This window comes from Salmo salar, chromosome 20 (genome assembly GCF_965601325.2).
Source record: "Salmo salar chromosome 20, fSalSal1, whole genome shotgun sequence".
NCBI classification, from domain to species: Eukaryota; Metazoa; Chordata; class Actinopteri; order Salmoniformes; family Salmonidae; genus Salmo; species Salmo salar.
In genome coordinates, this window is record NC_138310.1 from 65,382,997 (window position 1) to 65,401,427 (window position 18,431).

Sequence of the window (18,431 nt, forward strand, 5' to 3'; positions counted from 1 at the left end):
TGAGAAGGCCTGCAAAACGATGCAGAAAAATGGCCAGAAATGGGGAGATTTGATTAACAATTGTCATGTCCTAGATGATGAAGGTCAGATATACCCCCTTCCCCTGAAACACCCACAACATGGTCCCCCGTAGTGACCATATTCCCAAGCATCTCCATGCAGTCAGACCTGTGATTTTGTGCCACCAGTGCCACAATAATATGCCCTCTCTCTGAATGTTCGAGTGTGACCCCCTCCCCATGGGTTACTGCAACTAGTGTTGCCAGCACTGCCGCTGCCTGGGTGGGGGCACCCCACCAGAATCCTCACCGGCTAGGTACAAGGTCGTCAAGGTTATCATTAACAGCTTTGAGAATTTCCTTGTATATTATGCTCTCCCTTCAGGGGGCTTTGGCTTTGCAGGACCAACCCTGCCAAGCAGGCTCAGAATCTTGAGGGGGCAGTGCTGCTCTAGGTCTCTGACTGCATTTTGGCTGCATACAGGCCGCTTACAGCAGGCCGATAAAACAGATAGGGACTTCTCCTTAGTATCTGGGTCGTTCAGGTGGGTGTATAGAGTTGTGGACCGTTCCATCAATATAGGACCATAAATAAATAAATTCTATGTATAATTTATTTTACAAATTTAGATCCCCATGATAGGACATTAAATAAATTATATGTATCATTTATTTTAAAACGCTGTTCCACCATGATAAGACATTAAATAAATAACATGTATAATTCATTATAAAATGTATATCCCTCATCTGAACAACATTGAATGCTCTCTCATAACCCCTGCGCTTAGCAATACATTGGTTCTGGGATATGCAACCATTTCCTTTCTCACTCAACAACACACTTTCCCAAACACCAAAAAACACACACCACACCATCCACACATACTGTGCCTTCTGTTTACTGAGTTTTTATCTCTACCATGTTGAATTAGTGCTTTTGTGTTCCAATTAGTTATATTTGAAGATAGATAGATAAGCCATATTTTTTGTTGTATTAGTACAATCCATAACCGGGCTAGAATTGTGTGTTTCCTTATTTGCCAACTCTATGAGAACTTTGTAATGTTTATCGACGACGACTACTATGCGTTTCCCTTTCAATCTATTTTGCTTGAAAATTGGATACAGAACTTTACGCCGTTCTGCAATTTCCTTCGGGAACTGGTCATTCATGCCAGCAAGTCTTTTACCCAGGCTTTTAACCATTATTTTATATTTAAAGAAAGAAAATTTGGCAACAATTGGGCATTCATAGCTCTGCCTGAAGCGGTGTACACGTACGAGTTGGATTTTGTTGATAGCTTCGCATGGAATCGGAAGCGCTGTAAGGAAGAACTCTCTAACTACATATTCAGGAACTTTTTATTTAATTTATTTTTATTTCACCTTTATTTAACCAGGTAAGCTAGTTGAGAACAAGTTCTCATTTACAACTGCGACCTGGCCAAGATAAAGCAAAGCAGTGTGACACAGACAACAACACAGAGTTACACATGGAGTAAACAATAACAAGCCAATAACACAATAAACAAGTCAATGACACAGTAGAAAAAAAGAAAGTCTATATACAGTGTGTGCAAAAGGCATGAGGAGGCCATAGGAGCGAATAATTACAATTTAGCAGATTAACACTGGAGTGATAAATGAGCATATGATGATGTGCAAGTAGAAATACTGGTGTGCAAAAGAGCAGAAAAGTAAATAAAATAAAAACAGTATGGGGAGGAGGTAGGTAGATTGGGTGGGCAATTTACAGATGGACTATGTACTGCTGCAGCGATCGGTTAGCAGCTCAGGTAGCTGATGTTTAAAGTTGGCGAGGGAAATAAAAGTCTCCAACTTCAGCAATTTTTGCAATTCGTTCCAGTCACTGGCAGCAGAGAACTGGAAGGAAAGGCGGCCAAATTAGGTGTTGGCTTTGGGGATGATCAGTGAGATATACCTGCTGGAACGTGTGCTACGGGTGGGTGTTGTTATCGTGACCAGTGAACTGAGATAAGGCGGAGCTTTATCTAGCATAGACTTATAGATGACCTGGAGCCAGTGGGTCTGGCGACGAATATGTAGCGAGGGCCAGCCGACTAGAGCATACAGGTCGAAGTGGTGGGTGGTATAAGGTGATTTGTTAACAAAATGGATGGCACTGTGATAGACTGCATCCAGTTTGCTGAGTAGAGTAATGGAAGCTATTTTGTAGATGACATCGCCGAAGTCGAGGATCGGTAGGATAGTCAGTTTTACTAGGGTAAGTTTGGCGGCGTGAGTGAAGGAGGCTTTGTTGCGAAATAGAAAGCCGATTCTAGATTTGATTTTGGATTGGAGATGTTTAATATGAGTCTGGAAGGAGAGTTTACAGTATAACCAGACACCTAGGTATTTATAGTTGTCCACATATTCTAGGTCGGAATCGTCCAGGGTGGTGATGCTAGTCGGGCGGGCAGGTGCGGGCAGCGAACGGTTGAAAAGCATGCATTTGGTTTTACTAGCGTTTAAGAGCAGTTGGAGGCCACGGAAGGAGTGTTGTATGGCATTGAAGCTCGTTTGGAGGTTTGTTAGCACAGTGTCCAAGGAAGGGCCAGAAGTATACAGAATGGTGTTGTCTGCGTAGAGGTGGATCAGGGAATCGCCCGCAGCAAGAGCGACATCATTGATATATACAGAGAAAAGAGTCGGCCCGAGAATTGAACCCTGTGGTACCCCCATAGAGACTGCCATTGGTCCGGACAACATGCCCTCCGATTTGACACACTGAACTCAGTCTGCAAAGTAGTTGGTGAACCAGGCGAGGCAGTCATTAGAAAAACCAAGGCTATTGAGTCTGCCGATAACAATACGGTGATTGACAGAGTCGAAAGCCTTGGCCAGGTCGATGAAGACGGCTGCACAGTACTGTCTTTTATCGATGGCGGTTATGATATCGTTTAGAACCTTGAGCATGGCTGATGTGCACCCGTGACCGGCTTGGAAACCGGATTGCACAGCGGAGAAGGGCACGGTGGGATTCGAAATGGTCAGTGATCTGTTTATTAACTTGGCTTTCGAAGACTTTAGATAGGCAGGGCAGGATGGAAATAGGTCTGTAACAGTTTGGGTCTAGGGTGTCACCCCCTTTGAAGAGGGAGATGACCGCGGCAGCTTTCCAATCTTTAGGGATCTCGGACGACACAAAAGAGAGGTTGAACAGGCTGGTAATAGGGGTTGCAACAATGGCGGCGGATAGTTTTAGAAAGAGAGGGTCCAGATTGTCTAGCCCAGCTGATTTGTACGGGTCCAGGTTTTGCATCTCTTTCGGAACATCTGCTATCTGGATTTGGGTGAAGGAGAAGCTGGGGAGGCTTGGACAAGTAGCTGCGGGGGGGGGCGGAGCTGTTGGCCGGGGTTGGAGTAGCCAAGAGGAAGGCATGGCCAGCCGTTGAGAAATGCTTATTGAAATTTTCGATTACCATGGATTTATCGGTGGTGACTGTGTTGCCTAGCCTCAGTGCAGTGTGCAGCTGGGAGGAGGTGCTCTTGTTCTCCATGGACTTTACAGTGTCCCAAAACTTTTTGGAGTTAGAGCTACAGGATGCTAATTTCTGCTTGAAAAAGCTAGCCTTTGCTTTCCTGACTGACTGCGTGTATTGGTTCCTGACTTCCCTGAACAGTTGCATATCGCGGGGACTTTTCGATGCTATTGCAGTCCGCCACAGGATGTTTTTGTGCTGGTCAAGGGCAGTCAGGTCTGGAGTGAACCAAGGGCTATATCTGTTCTTAGTTCTGCATTTTTTGAACAGGCATGCTTATCTAAGATGGTGAGGAAATTACTTTTAAAGAATGACCAGGCATCCTCGACTGACGGGATGAGGTCAATATCCTTCCAGGATACCCGGGCCAGGTTGATTAGAAAGGCCTGCTCGCAGAAGTGTTTTAGGGAGCGTTTGGCAGTGATGAGGGGTGGTCGTTTGACCGCAGACCCATAGCGCTTACAGGCAATGAGGCAGTGATCGCTGAGTTCCTGATTGAAAACAGCAGAGGTGTATTTGGAGGGCAAGTTGGTCAGGATAATGTCTATGAGGGTGCCCATGTTTACGGATTTAGGGTTGTACCTGGTGGGTTCCTTGATGATTTGTGTGATATTGAGGGCATCTAGCTTAGATTGTAGGACTGCCGGGGTGTTAAGTATATCCCAGTTTAGGTCACCTAACAGAATAAACTCTGAGGCTAGATGGGGGGGCGATCAATTTTTGGAAAGATTCATTTTTAAAATTAGAAGTTCGAACTGTTTGGGTATAGACCTGGAAAGTATGACGGAACTTTGCAGGCTATCTCTGCAGTAGATTGCAACTCCTCCCCCTTTGGCAGTTCTATCTTGACGGAAAAAGTTGTAGTTGGGTATGGAAATCTCCAAATTTTTGGTGGCCTTCCTAAGCCAGGATTCAGACACAGCAAGGACATCAGGGTTGGCGGAGTGTGCTAAAGCAGTGAGTAAAACAAACTTAGGGAGGAGGCTTCTGATGTTGACATGCATGAAACCAAGGCTTTTTCGATCACAGAAGTCAACAAATGAGGGTGCCTGGGGACACGCAGGGCCTGGGTTTCCTCCACATTACCCAAGGAAATGAGGAGGAGTAGGATGAGGGTACGGCTAAAGGCTATCAAAACTGGTCGCCTAGAGCGTTGGGGACAAAGAATAAAAGGAGCAGATTTCTGGGCGTGGTAGAATAGATTCAGGGCATAATGTGCAGACAGGGGTATGTTGGGGTGCGGGTACAGCGGAGGTAAGCCCAGGCACTGAGTGATGATAAGAGAGGTTGTATCTCTGGACATGCTGGTTATAATGGATGAGGTCACCACATGTGTGGGAGGTGGGACAAAGGAGGTATCAGAGGTATGATGAGTGGAACTAGGGGTTCCATTGTAAACTAAAACAATGATAACTAACCTAAACAACAGTATACAAGGCATATTGACATTTGAGAGAGACATACAGCGAGGCATAAAGTAATCACAGGTGAACATTGGGAGAGCTAACTAAACAACGGGTGAGTCAACAACAGCTGATCAGCTAAAACAACAACAACAGGTAAAATGTCAATGACTGGGCAGAGAGGGTCGGTTAACTACACACAGAGCCTGAGTTCGAGGCAGGGGCCGACAGATAAACAAAAAAGAAACAGAATGGAGTACCGTGATTAATGGACAGTCCAGCAGGCATCAGCTATGTAGCCAAGTGATCATAGGGTCCAGGGGGCAGCAATAGATGGAACAGGGAAGCCGCGGAATAGTCGCTACTACGCTAGCACGCGGGAGACACAGCGTTTAAAGTTTGTAGCATGGGGCTAGTAGAAGTGTCTGCGCCGACATCCGACGGAGGCCGGTTGAAGGCACAGCTGATGGAGTATTCGTCGGCAGACCAGTCATGGTGGTGCGGCGGGGCGCCGTGTCGACAAGGATCCAAGCCAGATGGCAAAAGAGGTATTGTAGTTGTAGTAATTTAGTTTGCTAGCCGGGAGATGCGCCTGGATCACGGCTAACTGGTGTTAGCTTCGGGGCAGGGGCATTAGCCACTATAGCCACTCGGTAGCAGCGGTGATCTGGTGCCAAGGTCCAGAGCTTACGGCGAGGATCCGGTGGAGTAGTGGGTTCTAGCCGTGTTTGGGTGGAGTCCGGGTTAACAACTGAGTAGGCCGGGAGGTTGGCCTCAGGGATAGCTTCGGTACTAGGTAACTCGGTGGGTGCTAGCTAGCTGTGAAGATCAGGAGTAATGATCCTGGGATTACAGCAGGAATCCGGCGTTGTAGTGGAGAGACAGTCCGATACTGATAGGCTGGCGAGTATTATCCAGGCTAAAAAAAGGGCTGGTATCTGTGCAGAAGGGTAAAGGCCGCTAGCAGTGGCTAACAATGACTAAATAGCTTGTAGCTGGTTAGCTTCTGATGGCTAGGTGGTTCTTGCTATAAGGTCTAAAAATTTAAAAATAATAGTGGTTCCGTATCACATTGGGTGAGGTAGGTTACCGGAAGGTATAACTGAATTAAAATGGAAAAGAGATTGAAAAGAAAATTTGAAATATATACAAAAAAGACTAAAAATACAAAAGTACACGAGAGGACGAACAAAACACGTCTGCACTGCTACGCCATCTTGGGAACTTCTCCTTCTTTCTCTTGGATACCTGTAAGTACCAGATTCTCTCTCATGAATCTAGTCTGTATGTCAAGTAAGGCTTCTCTCAGAATGATGTTCTCCTTTTTAAGTTCATTAACTTCTGTTTCAATCTTATTGACTGTCCCTTTTAACTTGTTTGTGTCTTGTTCCAATGTCGCAGATTTTTCGTCACTCATCTCGAGGCTTGCCTCCAACTCTTTTATATCCTTACTGACTAGTTCAAGTATACCCCGTTTGTCATTTATTGATTTTAACAGATCGGTTTCGACCTTTACCATTCCCGGTGGTGAAAATATTAAATTGTCCGTGTCTGTAGAAGAGTTGCATTTTCGTTTTGAAATAGGTTCCTCTGTCTTACTCTCCATCATGTTAGGGTGTTGCTTGTTTTCGTAATATTTGTTTTCGTAATATTTGTCGATATATTTCTCTAGTCTCATGATTTGTTTTGTGCTGTTATCCAGATTGAAGGTTATTACCCACCAGATTGTGTAGTGCTAATATTTAGTCTAATTTACCGATATTGAATATTACGTTTTTATCTTGAGGTGGCCTACATAGCTGTGTTCAGTCCGCCATCTTGCCACTTCCGCCTCTGAAGGATTAATTTAAACTTCAATTTAGTCCTAGAGTAGCTCTAATCCTCCCTCTTGCAATCGGCTTTGTTTAATCCAGAACAGGCTAAATCTACGACTATTTTAAGATAAATCTGTGCAAGTCGCTTTGAGTTAAGACAAATCAAACAGGCATTTTAGTCTGGGACTCACCTTGTGAAGGTGTCGCAGCGGTCCTTTGTGGGAAATTTTGTCATCAAAGTCTGGCATTCTCTGGATTTATGGCGGGAACTCGGGGGGAAAAAACAGCCACTCCGTTGAATAGCAGGCTAACATTAGGGGTTTCTTTGCAACGCCTGCAGTTTGCCACTGATTCCTTCCAAATGACTCATTGTTGAATTTGGATTTCCAACTTGTTGTGTAATCTTTGTGTCCATGGCCGATGAGCACCGATACGTTTTATCTATAATTTCTATAATTTCTTCATATGACAAGGATTTAAAAGGATTGTCGACTTGATGATGACTGCTAGCTAAGATTTTGAAAGTAAGATGTTGACACGATCAGTCCAATCAAAGCTACTGTAGATATAATGTGATTTGATGTCATTCTGTGGCCAATGACCTTGAGCTTTCTTGGATGGGCACTTCTAATATAACTCTATGGCAGAATCCAAGGGGCAAACATTTTTGAGCTCTAACCTTAGAAATTAGGGATGACTACTTTCCCATGAGTGACAGAAAACTGAACCAATCATGACAGAAAAGTGAGCAAATCAGGCGCAACGCTCTGTATTTTCTGCTGGCTAGCCCCACCACCACAGAAAGCACTGAGCTAGGCTGAAACACCTGCATTTTGGAGCTGCCTTGCTCAAGAAATGTCTGTTTTTTTATTACATTGTTTGCAAACTGATATGTGACACGTATTAATGCCAAAATAACAAGCAAAACAGGCAAGCCCCCCCTAAAAGCGTGGTGCTCAAAACAGGTGAATGACGTGTCGCCACTGATCAAATACAAAGACAGCATTGCCACCAGTATATTACTATTTCATTCATTTCAGTTTGCACTTGAATTCCAATGCATGGTTTTATATGCTCCTCACGTACTCCTCACCTATAGACACACTTAGTTGGGTTTTGAAGAGGTTGACTGATACAAGGTCTTGTAAATGTCCTTATCTTCCCTATCTCCATTAGGATTGAAGCCTCGTTTTTCTGGCAGCTTAACATCTTAATGTGATTCAAAGACCTACATTCTACACTGGAGTTGCCTTGGCAACAACGTTTTTTTTTTTCTTCACCGGAGATGCTGAGAGATCAATAGAGTATCGGCGACGGTGATGGCAGGAAACGCTAGAGCACAGATGGTCCTCAGAGAAACCATGAGCTCTGTGGCCTAGTTACCATTTGAATGCTTACACAATTATTGGAGAACAATATTCTACCTAACAGTATATGAGACAAAGTTTTTTTTGCAGTGATGAAACATATTTCCAGCCCAACCAAGAACACATTGTGTAAGACTTTTGTTGTATAAAATAAGATTAGTTTAGCTATAACCTACTTCATTAATGTTATCTCCCCAGCTTCTCAAAAAAGGTCACATTGGGAGAATTCATTTACACAAGCCAGGCATAGTGTGCTGCCATCAATAAAGGGGCTTTTCTATATAAATGGATTCTATCTGGAGTTTAGAAAGAAATTCTGTCTCATAGAAGAACCCCCACCCCCACCCCCCCTCCCCCCGTGTGACATTCCCTGATTGTGAAGAACAGATTTGACCTCAATGTAAATTTACTTCTAGGATATATACACATAGGAATAAAATAGGAATACAATTGTTGTAGTCAAACTTAGTAGATATTGTTAATATTCTGCTCTCTATATCTTGAGTTTCATTGAACAAAAAGTTGAATATCTGTTTTCTCAATACAGTACAACAATCAAAAGATTCATCTCATATGGTATGAATCACTTGATGTGTGATATACACTGCTCAAAAAAATAAAGGGAACACTTAAACAACACAATGTAACTCCAAGTCAGTCACACTTCTGTGAAATCAAACTGTCCACTTAGGAAGCAACACTGATTGACAATACATTTCACATGCTGTTGTGCAAATGGAATAGACAACAGGTGGAAATTATAGGCAATTAGCAAGACACCCCCAATAAAGGAGGTGTTCTGCAGGTGGGGACCACAGACCACTTCTCAGTTCCTATGCTTCCTGGCTGATGTTTTGGTCACTTTTGAATGCTGGCGCTGCTTTCACTCTAGTGGTAGCATGAGACGGAGTCTACAACCCACACAAGTGGCTCAGGTAGTGCAGCTCATCCAGGATGGCACATCAATGCGAGCTGTGGCAAGAAGGCTTGCTGTGTCTGTTAGCGTAGTGTCCAGAGCATGGAGGCGCTACCAGGAGACAGGCCAGTACATCAGGAGACATGGAGGAGGCCGTAGGAGGGCAACAACCCAGCAGCGGGACCGCTACCTCCGCCTTTGTGCAAGGAGGAGCAGGAGAAGCACTGCCAGAGCCCTGCAAAATGACCTTCAGCAGGCCACAAATGTGCATGTGTCTGCTCAAACGGTCAGAAACAGACTCCATGAGGGTGGTATGAGGGCCCGACGTCCACAGGTGGGGGTTGTGCTTACAGCCCAACACCGTGCAGGACGTTTGGCATTTGCCAGAGAACACCAAGATTGGCAAATTTGCCACTGGCGCCCTGTGCTCTTCACAGATGAAAGCAGGTTCACACTGAGCACATGACAGACGTGACAGAGTCTGGAGACGCCGTGGAGAACGTTCTGCTGCCTGCAACAACCTCCAGCATGACCGGTTTGGCGGTGGGTCAGTCATGGTGTGGGGTGGCAAATTCTTTGGGGGGCCGCACAGCACTCCATGTGCTCGCCAGAGGTAGCCTGACTGCCATTAGGTACCGAGATGAGATCCTCAGACCCTTTGTGAGACCATATGCTGGTGCAATTGGCCCTGGGTTCCTCCTAATGCAAGACAATGCTAGACCTCATGTGGCTGGAGTGTGTCAGCAGTTCCTGCAAGAGGAAGGCATTGATGCTATGGACTGGCCCGCCCGTTCCCCAGACCTGAATCCAATTGAGCACATCTGGGACATCATGTCTCGCTCCATCCACCAACGCCACGTTGCACCACAGACTGTCCAGGAGTTGGCGGATGCTTTAGTCCAGGTCTGGGAGGAGATCCCTCAGGAGACCATCCGCCACCTCATCAGGAGAATGCCCAGGCGTTGTAGGGAGGTCATACAGGCACGTGGAGGCCACACACACTACTGAACCTCATTTTGACTTGTTTTAAGGACATTACATCAAAGTTGGATCAGCCTGTAGTGTGGTTTTCCACTTTAATTTTGAGTGTGACTCCAAATCCAGACCTCCATGGGTTGATAAATTGGATTTCCATTGATTATTTTTGTGTGATTTTGTTGTCAGCACATTGAACTATGTAAAGAAAAAAGTATTTAATAAGATTATATCTTTCATTCAGATCTAGGATGTGTTGTTTAAGTGTTCCCTTTATTTTTTTGAGCAGTATATGATAAAGAAATGGAAAGAACATCTGATCCACAGGAAAAGATGAATGGCAAACTAAAGACAAATCAAAAGCCTGGCAGTCTAGACAAGTAGACAGTTGTTATTTTCAAAACACATAGCCAGGAATGATTGGTTACCTGTGGAGAACAGTCAGTTATCATCATATCCCTGAATGGGCTCCATCTGTGATAAACATCAAGGGTTAAATGCATAAGCAACAAAGATTGATGCCGAAAATAGGAAAAACTACTGCATGGCAATATGGCAGCCATCATGAAAGAATGGGATTCCATTGGGATTTGGTGGTTATTACACCCAAGGTTCTCTTTTTGCACCTGTCACTTATGCTCTCACAGAGCTGGAATCAATAGCACTAAATGGGGATCAGAGAATCTGAAGATCAGCCTCAACACCTAAGAACCATCTAATAATACCTCCAACTGATGGATTTAGAACCAAGGTCTCTCATCTCACTTTTCACCTTCATGTTTTGTTGCTATGATTTACTTGACAAACTCATGTCTAATTCTGCAGCACATTTCTGAAGCATGAAGAGTGAAGGGAGCATGAAAAGGTCATATAAATCCTTAAGCAGTGCTGACAAGCACCCTTTCTCCCCTTAATTCCCTACACTGTTGTGAAGTTCAGAGCAAGAAAAACACACAAACCATATGGTATGACAGGGAAATTGATGACATATTAGCTCCATGTAAAAACGACACTGTTATTATTCAAATGTGTAAGGGATCGACATTTATGCAGCGGTCTGCTGGCATATTATCCAGTTTGTGTTTGTTTTGCTGGCGATTCTGTGTTTTTTTTACTGGAATAATGGGTGGGCTGGGGTTCAGACTTCTATCATCTCACAACAACCTCTAACATGTCTCACATGTCTCTCTGGTGATCGGTACCCTACTAGCAGTTTCCATCATCTTGGTTGATGACTCCATTTGTGTAACATCTGTTCATTATAAATTATATGATTTTAAACCCCCCCAAATATACCAGTTTTAACGTATCTCTGCCATTTCTCTCTCTATCTCTATCTTTATCTGTTCCAGGATCTGGAAGTTGACAGACAGACAGACAGACAGACCATGGAGCGGCTGGTTGTGTGTATGCTGCTGTGTGTACTTCTGTGTGCGGTGCTGGTGAAGGGCTACAACTGCCCTGGCCGCTGCATCTGCCAGCACCTCTCCCCCACTCTGACTCTGCTCTGTGCTAAGACCGGTCTGCTGTTTGTGCCCCCAACCATCGACCGCAAGACCGTGGAGCTGCGCCTCACAGACAACTTCATCACCATCATCCGCAGGAAAGACTTTTTCAACATGACCAGCCTGGTCCACCTCACCCTGTCCCGTAACACCATCAGCCAGATCACACCCCACGCCTTCCTGGGCCTGCGCTCCCTACGAGCCCTCCACATGGACGGCAACCGCCTCAGTGTCATCAAGAGCGACCACTTCAAAGGCCTGATCAACCTCCGCCACCTCATACTGGGGAACAACCAGATCCACCACGTGGCCCCTACCTCCTTTGATGAGTTTGTGTCGACCATCGAGGACCTGGATCTGTCCAACAACAACCTGAGGACCCTGCCCTGGGAGGAGATAGGCAGGATGAGCCACATCAACATCCTCACCCTTGATCACAACCTGATCGATCACATCGGAGCTGGGACTTTCACGCTCCTCACCAAGCTGGTTCGTCTGGATATGACCTCCAACCGGCTGCAGAAGCTACCTCCAGACAGCCTGTTTCAGCACGCCCAGGTGCTGTCAGACGCCAAGGGCTCCAACCCATCCTCCCTGGCAGTGAGCTTTGGAGGGAACCCTCTCCACTGTAACTGTGAGCTGCTGTGGCTCCGCAGACTGACGCGGCACGACGACCTGGAGACATGCGCATCTCCGGAGCACCTCATGGACAAGTACTTCTGGTCCATCCAGGAGGAGGAATTCATCTGTGAGCCCCCGCTCATCACCAAGAACCTATCCACCAAGCCCTACGTCATGGAGGGCCAGGGGGTCACCCTCAAGTGCAAGGCCATGGGAGACCCAGACCCGGCCATCCACTGGCGCTTCCCCGATGGCAAGCTGGTGCATAACAACTCCCGCACCATCCTGTATGACAACGGTACCTTGGACATCCTCATCACCACCCTGAAGGACAGCGGTGCCTTCAACTGTGTGGCCTCCAATGCTGCCGGCATCGCCACAGCTGCCGTGGAGATCAACATGATCCCTCTGCCCCTGTTTGTCAACAACACATTGCACCACATGCGCGAGGCCGATCGGGGCCTCTCTGACATCACCACCTCCTCCAAGTCAGGCAACGACACCAAAGGCCATGACAAGCACCAGGACAGGAGGGTGGTGGTGGTCGAGCTGACCTCCTCCTCGGCTGTGATTCGCTGGCCCTCCGAGCGCCACATCCCAGGCATCAGGATGTACCAGATTCAGTACAACAGCACTGCAGACGACACACTGGTTTACAGGTAAGCCATGTAGGGGCTGGTGCTGGAGGAATGGGAGCACTAGGGCTGGAGCTGGTGGAAACGGGGTTTAGTGAAGCAGCTACTCCTCCTGGGGTCCACATAAAACTTACAAATACATGACAAAGTACAGAACAGTTATAGACAAGGACATTTAATTCAACAAAAAAATGGGGTGCTGGTGGGGATGAGGCTGCGGTGGGGTGGGGGTCTGAACCAGCTCTGGAGACGGTCTGAGCCATCTGGAATGCCCATCTGCTGAATGGCATGACAGTCCATTATAATACATCCATAACTCCTGAGCTGAATAGGTGCTGTATGATTAACTATGTCACTACATTTAAGTATGTGCAAAATGTATTATGGTTTTGGGATAAAAGGGGGTATAAACAAACCATATGTTGATTTCAATTGATAAAAATGCATAGTATGATTTTACATTTCCAGTTTATTAGCTCTAAGCCTATGAGAAAACAAAGATTACACGGTTAAGACATATTACTTGACCTTTAGAGTGTAATTATAAACTGGGTGGTACAAGCCCTGAATGCTGATTGGCTGACACGGGTATGACAAAACATTTATTTTTACTGCTCTAATTACATTGGTAACCAGTTTATAATAGCAATAAGGCACCTCTAGGGTTTGTGGTATATGGCCAATATACGGCTAAGGGCTGGTTCCAGGCACTCCGCGTTGCGCCTTTTTTAAGAACAGCCCTTTACCATACCCCCTCAGGCCTTATTGCTTAAATATACCCTTTTGTCTCAATATTATCCAGGTTCAGCAGGCACTATCACGTCCCAGTCCTTAACCCCAACCCAACAATAACCCCTTCCCTTAACATAATCCCAATAGCACATAATTGTGCCTAGGACACCCGTGAGTCAGATTCTGGGACATGAGCATGCTAACTTCTGCAGATAGTAATTCAAATGTGAGAAGCCTCTTATCAGTGGAACATTAGGGGAATCCTGTTTAATATGATAGATATTACAACATGTAATTTATTTCACATTGATGAATGACTCATGTCTACTCCTATTATATTATTAATTTCAGTCCATCTTAAAAGAGAAATTCAGTGTATTCGGAAAGTATTCAGACCCCTTGACTTTTTCCACATTTGTTTCCGTTACATCCTTATTCTAAAATGTATTAAATAGTTTTTTTCCCTCATCAATCTACACACAATACCCCATAATGACAAAGCAAAAACAGGTTAAAGAAATATCATATTTGCATAAGTATTCAGACCCTTTACTCAGTACTTTGTTGAAGTACCTTTTATCAGCAATTACAGCCTGTAATCGCTGCCAAAGGTGCTTCAACAAAGTACTGAATAAAGGGTCTGAATACTTATGTAAATGTGATATTTCTTTAAACCCGGATTTGAACCCGATCCAACATCTCTGGAGAGACCTGAAAATAGCTGTGTAGCGACACTCCCCATCCACCAGAGCTTGAGAGGATCTGCAGAGAAGAATGGGGAAAAACTCTCCAAATACAGGTGTGCCAAACTTGAGGCGTCATACCCAATAAGACTCGAGGCTGTAGTTTACATGGATCGGGTTCAAATCCGGGCCCTGGCTGTGCCACTTAAGGACATTCAGAGACTTGTCCCGAAGCCACTCCTGCGTTGTCTTTGCTATGTGCTTAGGGTTGTTGTCCTGTTGGAAGGTGAATCTTCATCCTGGGTGCTCTGGAGCAGGTTTTCATCAAGGATCTCTCTGTACTTTGCTCCGTTCATGTTTCCCTCAATCCTTACTAGTCTCCCAGTCTCGCCGCTGAAAAATATCCCCACAGCATGATACTGCCACCACCATGCTTCACCGTAGGGATGGTGCCAGGTTTCCTCCAGATGTGACGCTTAGCATTTGGGGGCCAAAGAGTTCAATATTGGTTTCATCAGACCAGAGAATCTTTCTCATGGTCTGAGAGTCCTGTAGGTGCCTTTTGGCAAACTCCAAGCGGGCTGTCATGTGCCTTTTACTGAGGAGTGGCTTCCGTCTGGCCACTCAACCATAAAGGCCTGATTGGTTGAGTGCTGCAGAGATGATTGTCCTTCTGTAAGGTTCTCCTATCTCCACAGAGGAACTCTGGAGCTCTGTCAGAGTGACCATCGGGTTCTTGGTCACCTCCCTGACCAAGGCCCTTCTCCCACGATTGCTCAGTTTGGCCGGGCAGCCAGCTCCAGGAAGAGTCTTGGGGGTTCAAAACTTCTTCAATTTAAGAATGATGGAGGCCACTGTGTTCTTGGGGACCTTCCCCAGATCTGTGCCTCGACTCAATCCTGTCTTGGAGCTCCACGAGCAATTCCTTCAACCTCATGGCTTGGTTTTTGCTCTGACATGCACTGTCAACTGTGGGACCTTATATAGACAGGTGTGTGCCTTTCCAAATCATGTCCAATCAATTGAATTTACGACAGTTGGACTCCAATCCAGTTGTCGAAATATCTCAAGGATGATCAATGGAAACAGGATGCACCTGAGCCCAATTTCGGCTCTCATAGCAAAGGCCCTGAATACTTATGTAAATAAGATATCTGTTTTTTATTTGTAACACATTTGCAAACATTTCTAAAAACCTGTTTTCACTTTGTTACTATGAGGTATTGTGTGTAGATTAATGAGGATTTTTATTTATTTAATCAATTTTATAATAAGGCTGTAACCAAACAAATTGTAGAAAAAGGGATGGGGTCTGAATACTTTCCGATTGCACTGTATGTGCTAACACTTCCATTTTGTATTACTCATTCAAATACCCTTATTGAATTGAGAGTACTTAGGTCTATTGGATGTGTGTGTATTTGACCCAGTGTGCACCACCACTACCGGGGCACAAATTAAAACAGTGTACTGGAAAGTTTTATCAAGGCATCATAAGGTCAAGTTTAAAGCTGTTGTTGTTGGTTGACTTTAGCTAATTAAATCAGAAACGATAAAAATAGCATTCTCCTGTATAATGTTCTCCCCTGTGTTTAAACAGTGACCTGTGTGTTGTTTAGTCTTCAGGTGATATATTATTACCTACAAGTGACAACCATCAAAGTGTTCCTTGAGGGGAAAATTGTCATGTTTCTAATTATATTAACACAGATGTCGGCCTAAAGCCAATGTCTTTCTCCTTCATGTTCACAGACAATGTGTTTATTTCACACAACATCAAACTTTGGCATTTGGCCAGAAGCCTGCATTGTCCTTCCCTGAAGATGTTGTGACATATAGTGTATATATAGTGATGGCTTGTTTGTCACCTTGCTGTTTAATTTTTGCAATCATAGTATACATAAAATGCTGGGGGAGATATTTTGCACTGTCACCCTGTAACATTGCCTAGAAGTCAAGTGTCAGCACTGTTGTCTTTACTTGGGCCCCAAATATATGGGAGATATTTAAAGCCTCACTGGAGCTGAAGTGAGTTGGCATGGCTGTCTATTTTCAGTGTTTTTTCAAACAACTTAGTGTCCGGTTAAATCTCACGTGCATGCCGTTAATGGGAATGCAGTGTGACACTGTCTGACACTCTTTTGTTCCATACAGCATATTGGTGGTAACTGAGGGGGGCAGACAAAACTGCCCTGGCAAAGCTAACCTTCACCACTCGTGTGTATTCCTTCCTTTTTTCTGCAGAATGATCCCTTCCACCAGTAAGACCTTCCTGATCAACGACCTGGCAGCGGGCCGGGAGTATGACCTGTGTGTCCTGGCGGTGTACGACGACGGCATCACCTCTCTGACGGCCACGCGCGTGGTCGGCTGCGTCCAGTTCCACACTGCCAGCGAGGTCAGCCAGTGCCGCTTCATCCACAGCCAGTTTCTGGGCGGCACCATGATAATCATCATTGGTGGCATCATTGTGGCTTCAGTGCTGGTGTTTATCATCATCCTCATGATCCGCTACAAAGCCCACAGCAGCCCAGAGGACAGCAAGGTCAAGGTCAGCTCCAGCATGCACTCCCAGACCAACGGCAGCCAGCACAGACTCCAGCGCTCCACCTCCAAACAGCCTGCTGAGGACAGCCACCAGAGAGAAGCCCAACCGGTGGCAGCCAAGGAGTGCATGGCCCTGGTGCTGAAGGTGGACAGTGACAAGAGGGAGTGGGACACTCCTCTGGCCACCACGGCCATCCTGGAAGTGGAGCTGCCCCCCCTGACCACGGACAAGGTGAGGAGGACCAGCCTGGACGCCCAGCGCTGTGGATCTGGCCCCCCGTCAGAGGACACACAGACAGAAAGCAGCCTGATGGGCTCCACCATATCCTTGTGTCTCCTAGGCCCCAACGCCGGCACCATGGAGGCCCCCAGGCTCAAGGACAAGAAGAGCGCCCTGGCCAACATGGGGTTTAATAATGAGCTGGCACGAACTAGGCACAGGTTCAGCTTTGACGGGGGAGACTATTCCATATTTCAGAGCCACAGTTACCCCCGCAGAGCGCGGACGAGGCGGCACAAGTCTACAAACCAGCTCAACGTGGAGTCCTCACCGCTCGCTAACCGGAGAGTCACTTTCAGCAGCACTGAATGGATGCTGGAGAGCACAGTGTAAGAGATACAGCCTGGCCTCTCTGGCTCTCTCAAAGACACACACACACACTCCAACAGTTTGACACATACACCCTCATGCATACACATTTACACATTTAACAAATAAAGCTACATGCATACACACACAGACTCAGAGAGTTGCTGGAGAAGAACACAGTCCCCTTTCATCCTGCCTCCCCTCATACTCCCAGAGTGGCACAGAGTTGTCGGCCATTTCATTAGTTTCTGCAGCAGTGCCTTACTCTAAAATATGTACGAATGGAGGATGCTGCTCATTGTAGTCATAAACTTTCCTTTCTATCATGGTTTTCCCTGTTTCATGGGGAGTGATGCTTTGAGGTTTTTTTGTTCTATGACATGCCAAGGGTTGGGGCATTTGTAACTTTTCCTTTTAATGTTAAAAAGATCCCAGTGTAAAGTGAACAACCAGGTATCCTGTATGTTGATCATCCTTTGGGTTCTTTCAAAGACTTTTGCACACGAAGACACGACGATACGAGGACAAGTATCACACCAGTCTATACATTAATACCAATATTATAGATCTATACACATGCCGATTTCAAATGTTAGCATAGAGAGGATGGACCTGATAAACCTGTGGACTCCTCCATGCTGGTTGGACTGTATGATATTACTAGGTATTGTTCCTGATGTGACTGTATGATATTAATCGGTATTGTATCTGGCTGGTCTAGATAAAAAGACAACAAAAAATACATATAGAAGTATATTAAAAACATTGGTGTATGTGTACTATGTAAGTCATATGTCACAACTTTTTACTGAGCATTTGGGTGTTGGCCACAAGTTTTTACATTAAAAACCTGCGTCCTCACACTTCCCCCTATTTAGTATGACAAGGTTTGGACCACTTATCCCTTATGAGAGGGTATTAAATTTTTTGTGTGGGTTAACTGTACCATTTGTGCCGTGTCCTTTTCTTATGGTCATCCTGGATCCTTTCACCAAAGTCATGAAAGCTGCTTGCACATGGATCAGTGGGAAGGCCAATATGCATTAAGGCATGCATCTTATCAAATATATATTAAGATATATCATATCTTATGCCTGTTGAGACAAACATGTGGGAGACTTCAAGGGTCTCAAAGGAAG

The 18,431-nt window shown here is 45.4% G+C and overlaps 1 protein-coding gene across 1 annotated transcript in view; it reads left to right on the forward strand.

Annotated features, from left to right (window-relative positions):
* Positions 1-18,237, forward strand: part of LOC106581158 (leucine-rich repeat and fibronectin type III domain-containing protein 1) — a 146,802-nt gene extending 128,565 nt beyond the window's left edge. Inside the window, exons 4-5 of the mRNA XM_014163026.3 lie at positions 11,333-12,765; positions 16,401-18,237. Of these exons, the coding sequence (XP_014018501.1) occupies positions 11,369-12,765; positions 16,401-17,316 (2,313 nt within the window). The 5' untranslated portion in view covers positions 11,333-11,368 and the 3' untranslated portion in view covers positions 17,317-18,237. The remainder of the gene's footprint in view (positions 1-11,332; positions 12,766-16,400) is intronic.
* The last annotated feature ends 194 nt before the right edge of the window (positions 18,238-18,431 follow it).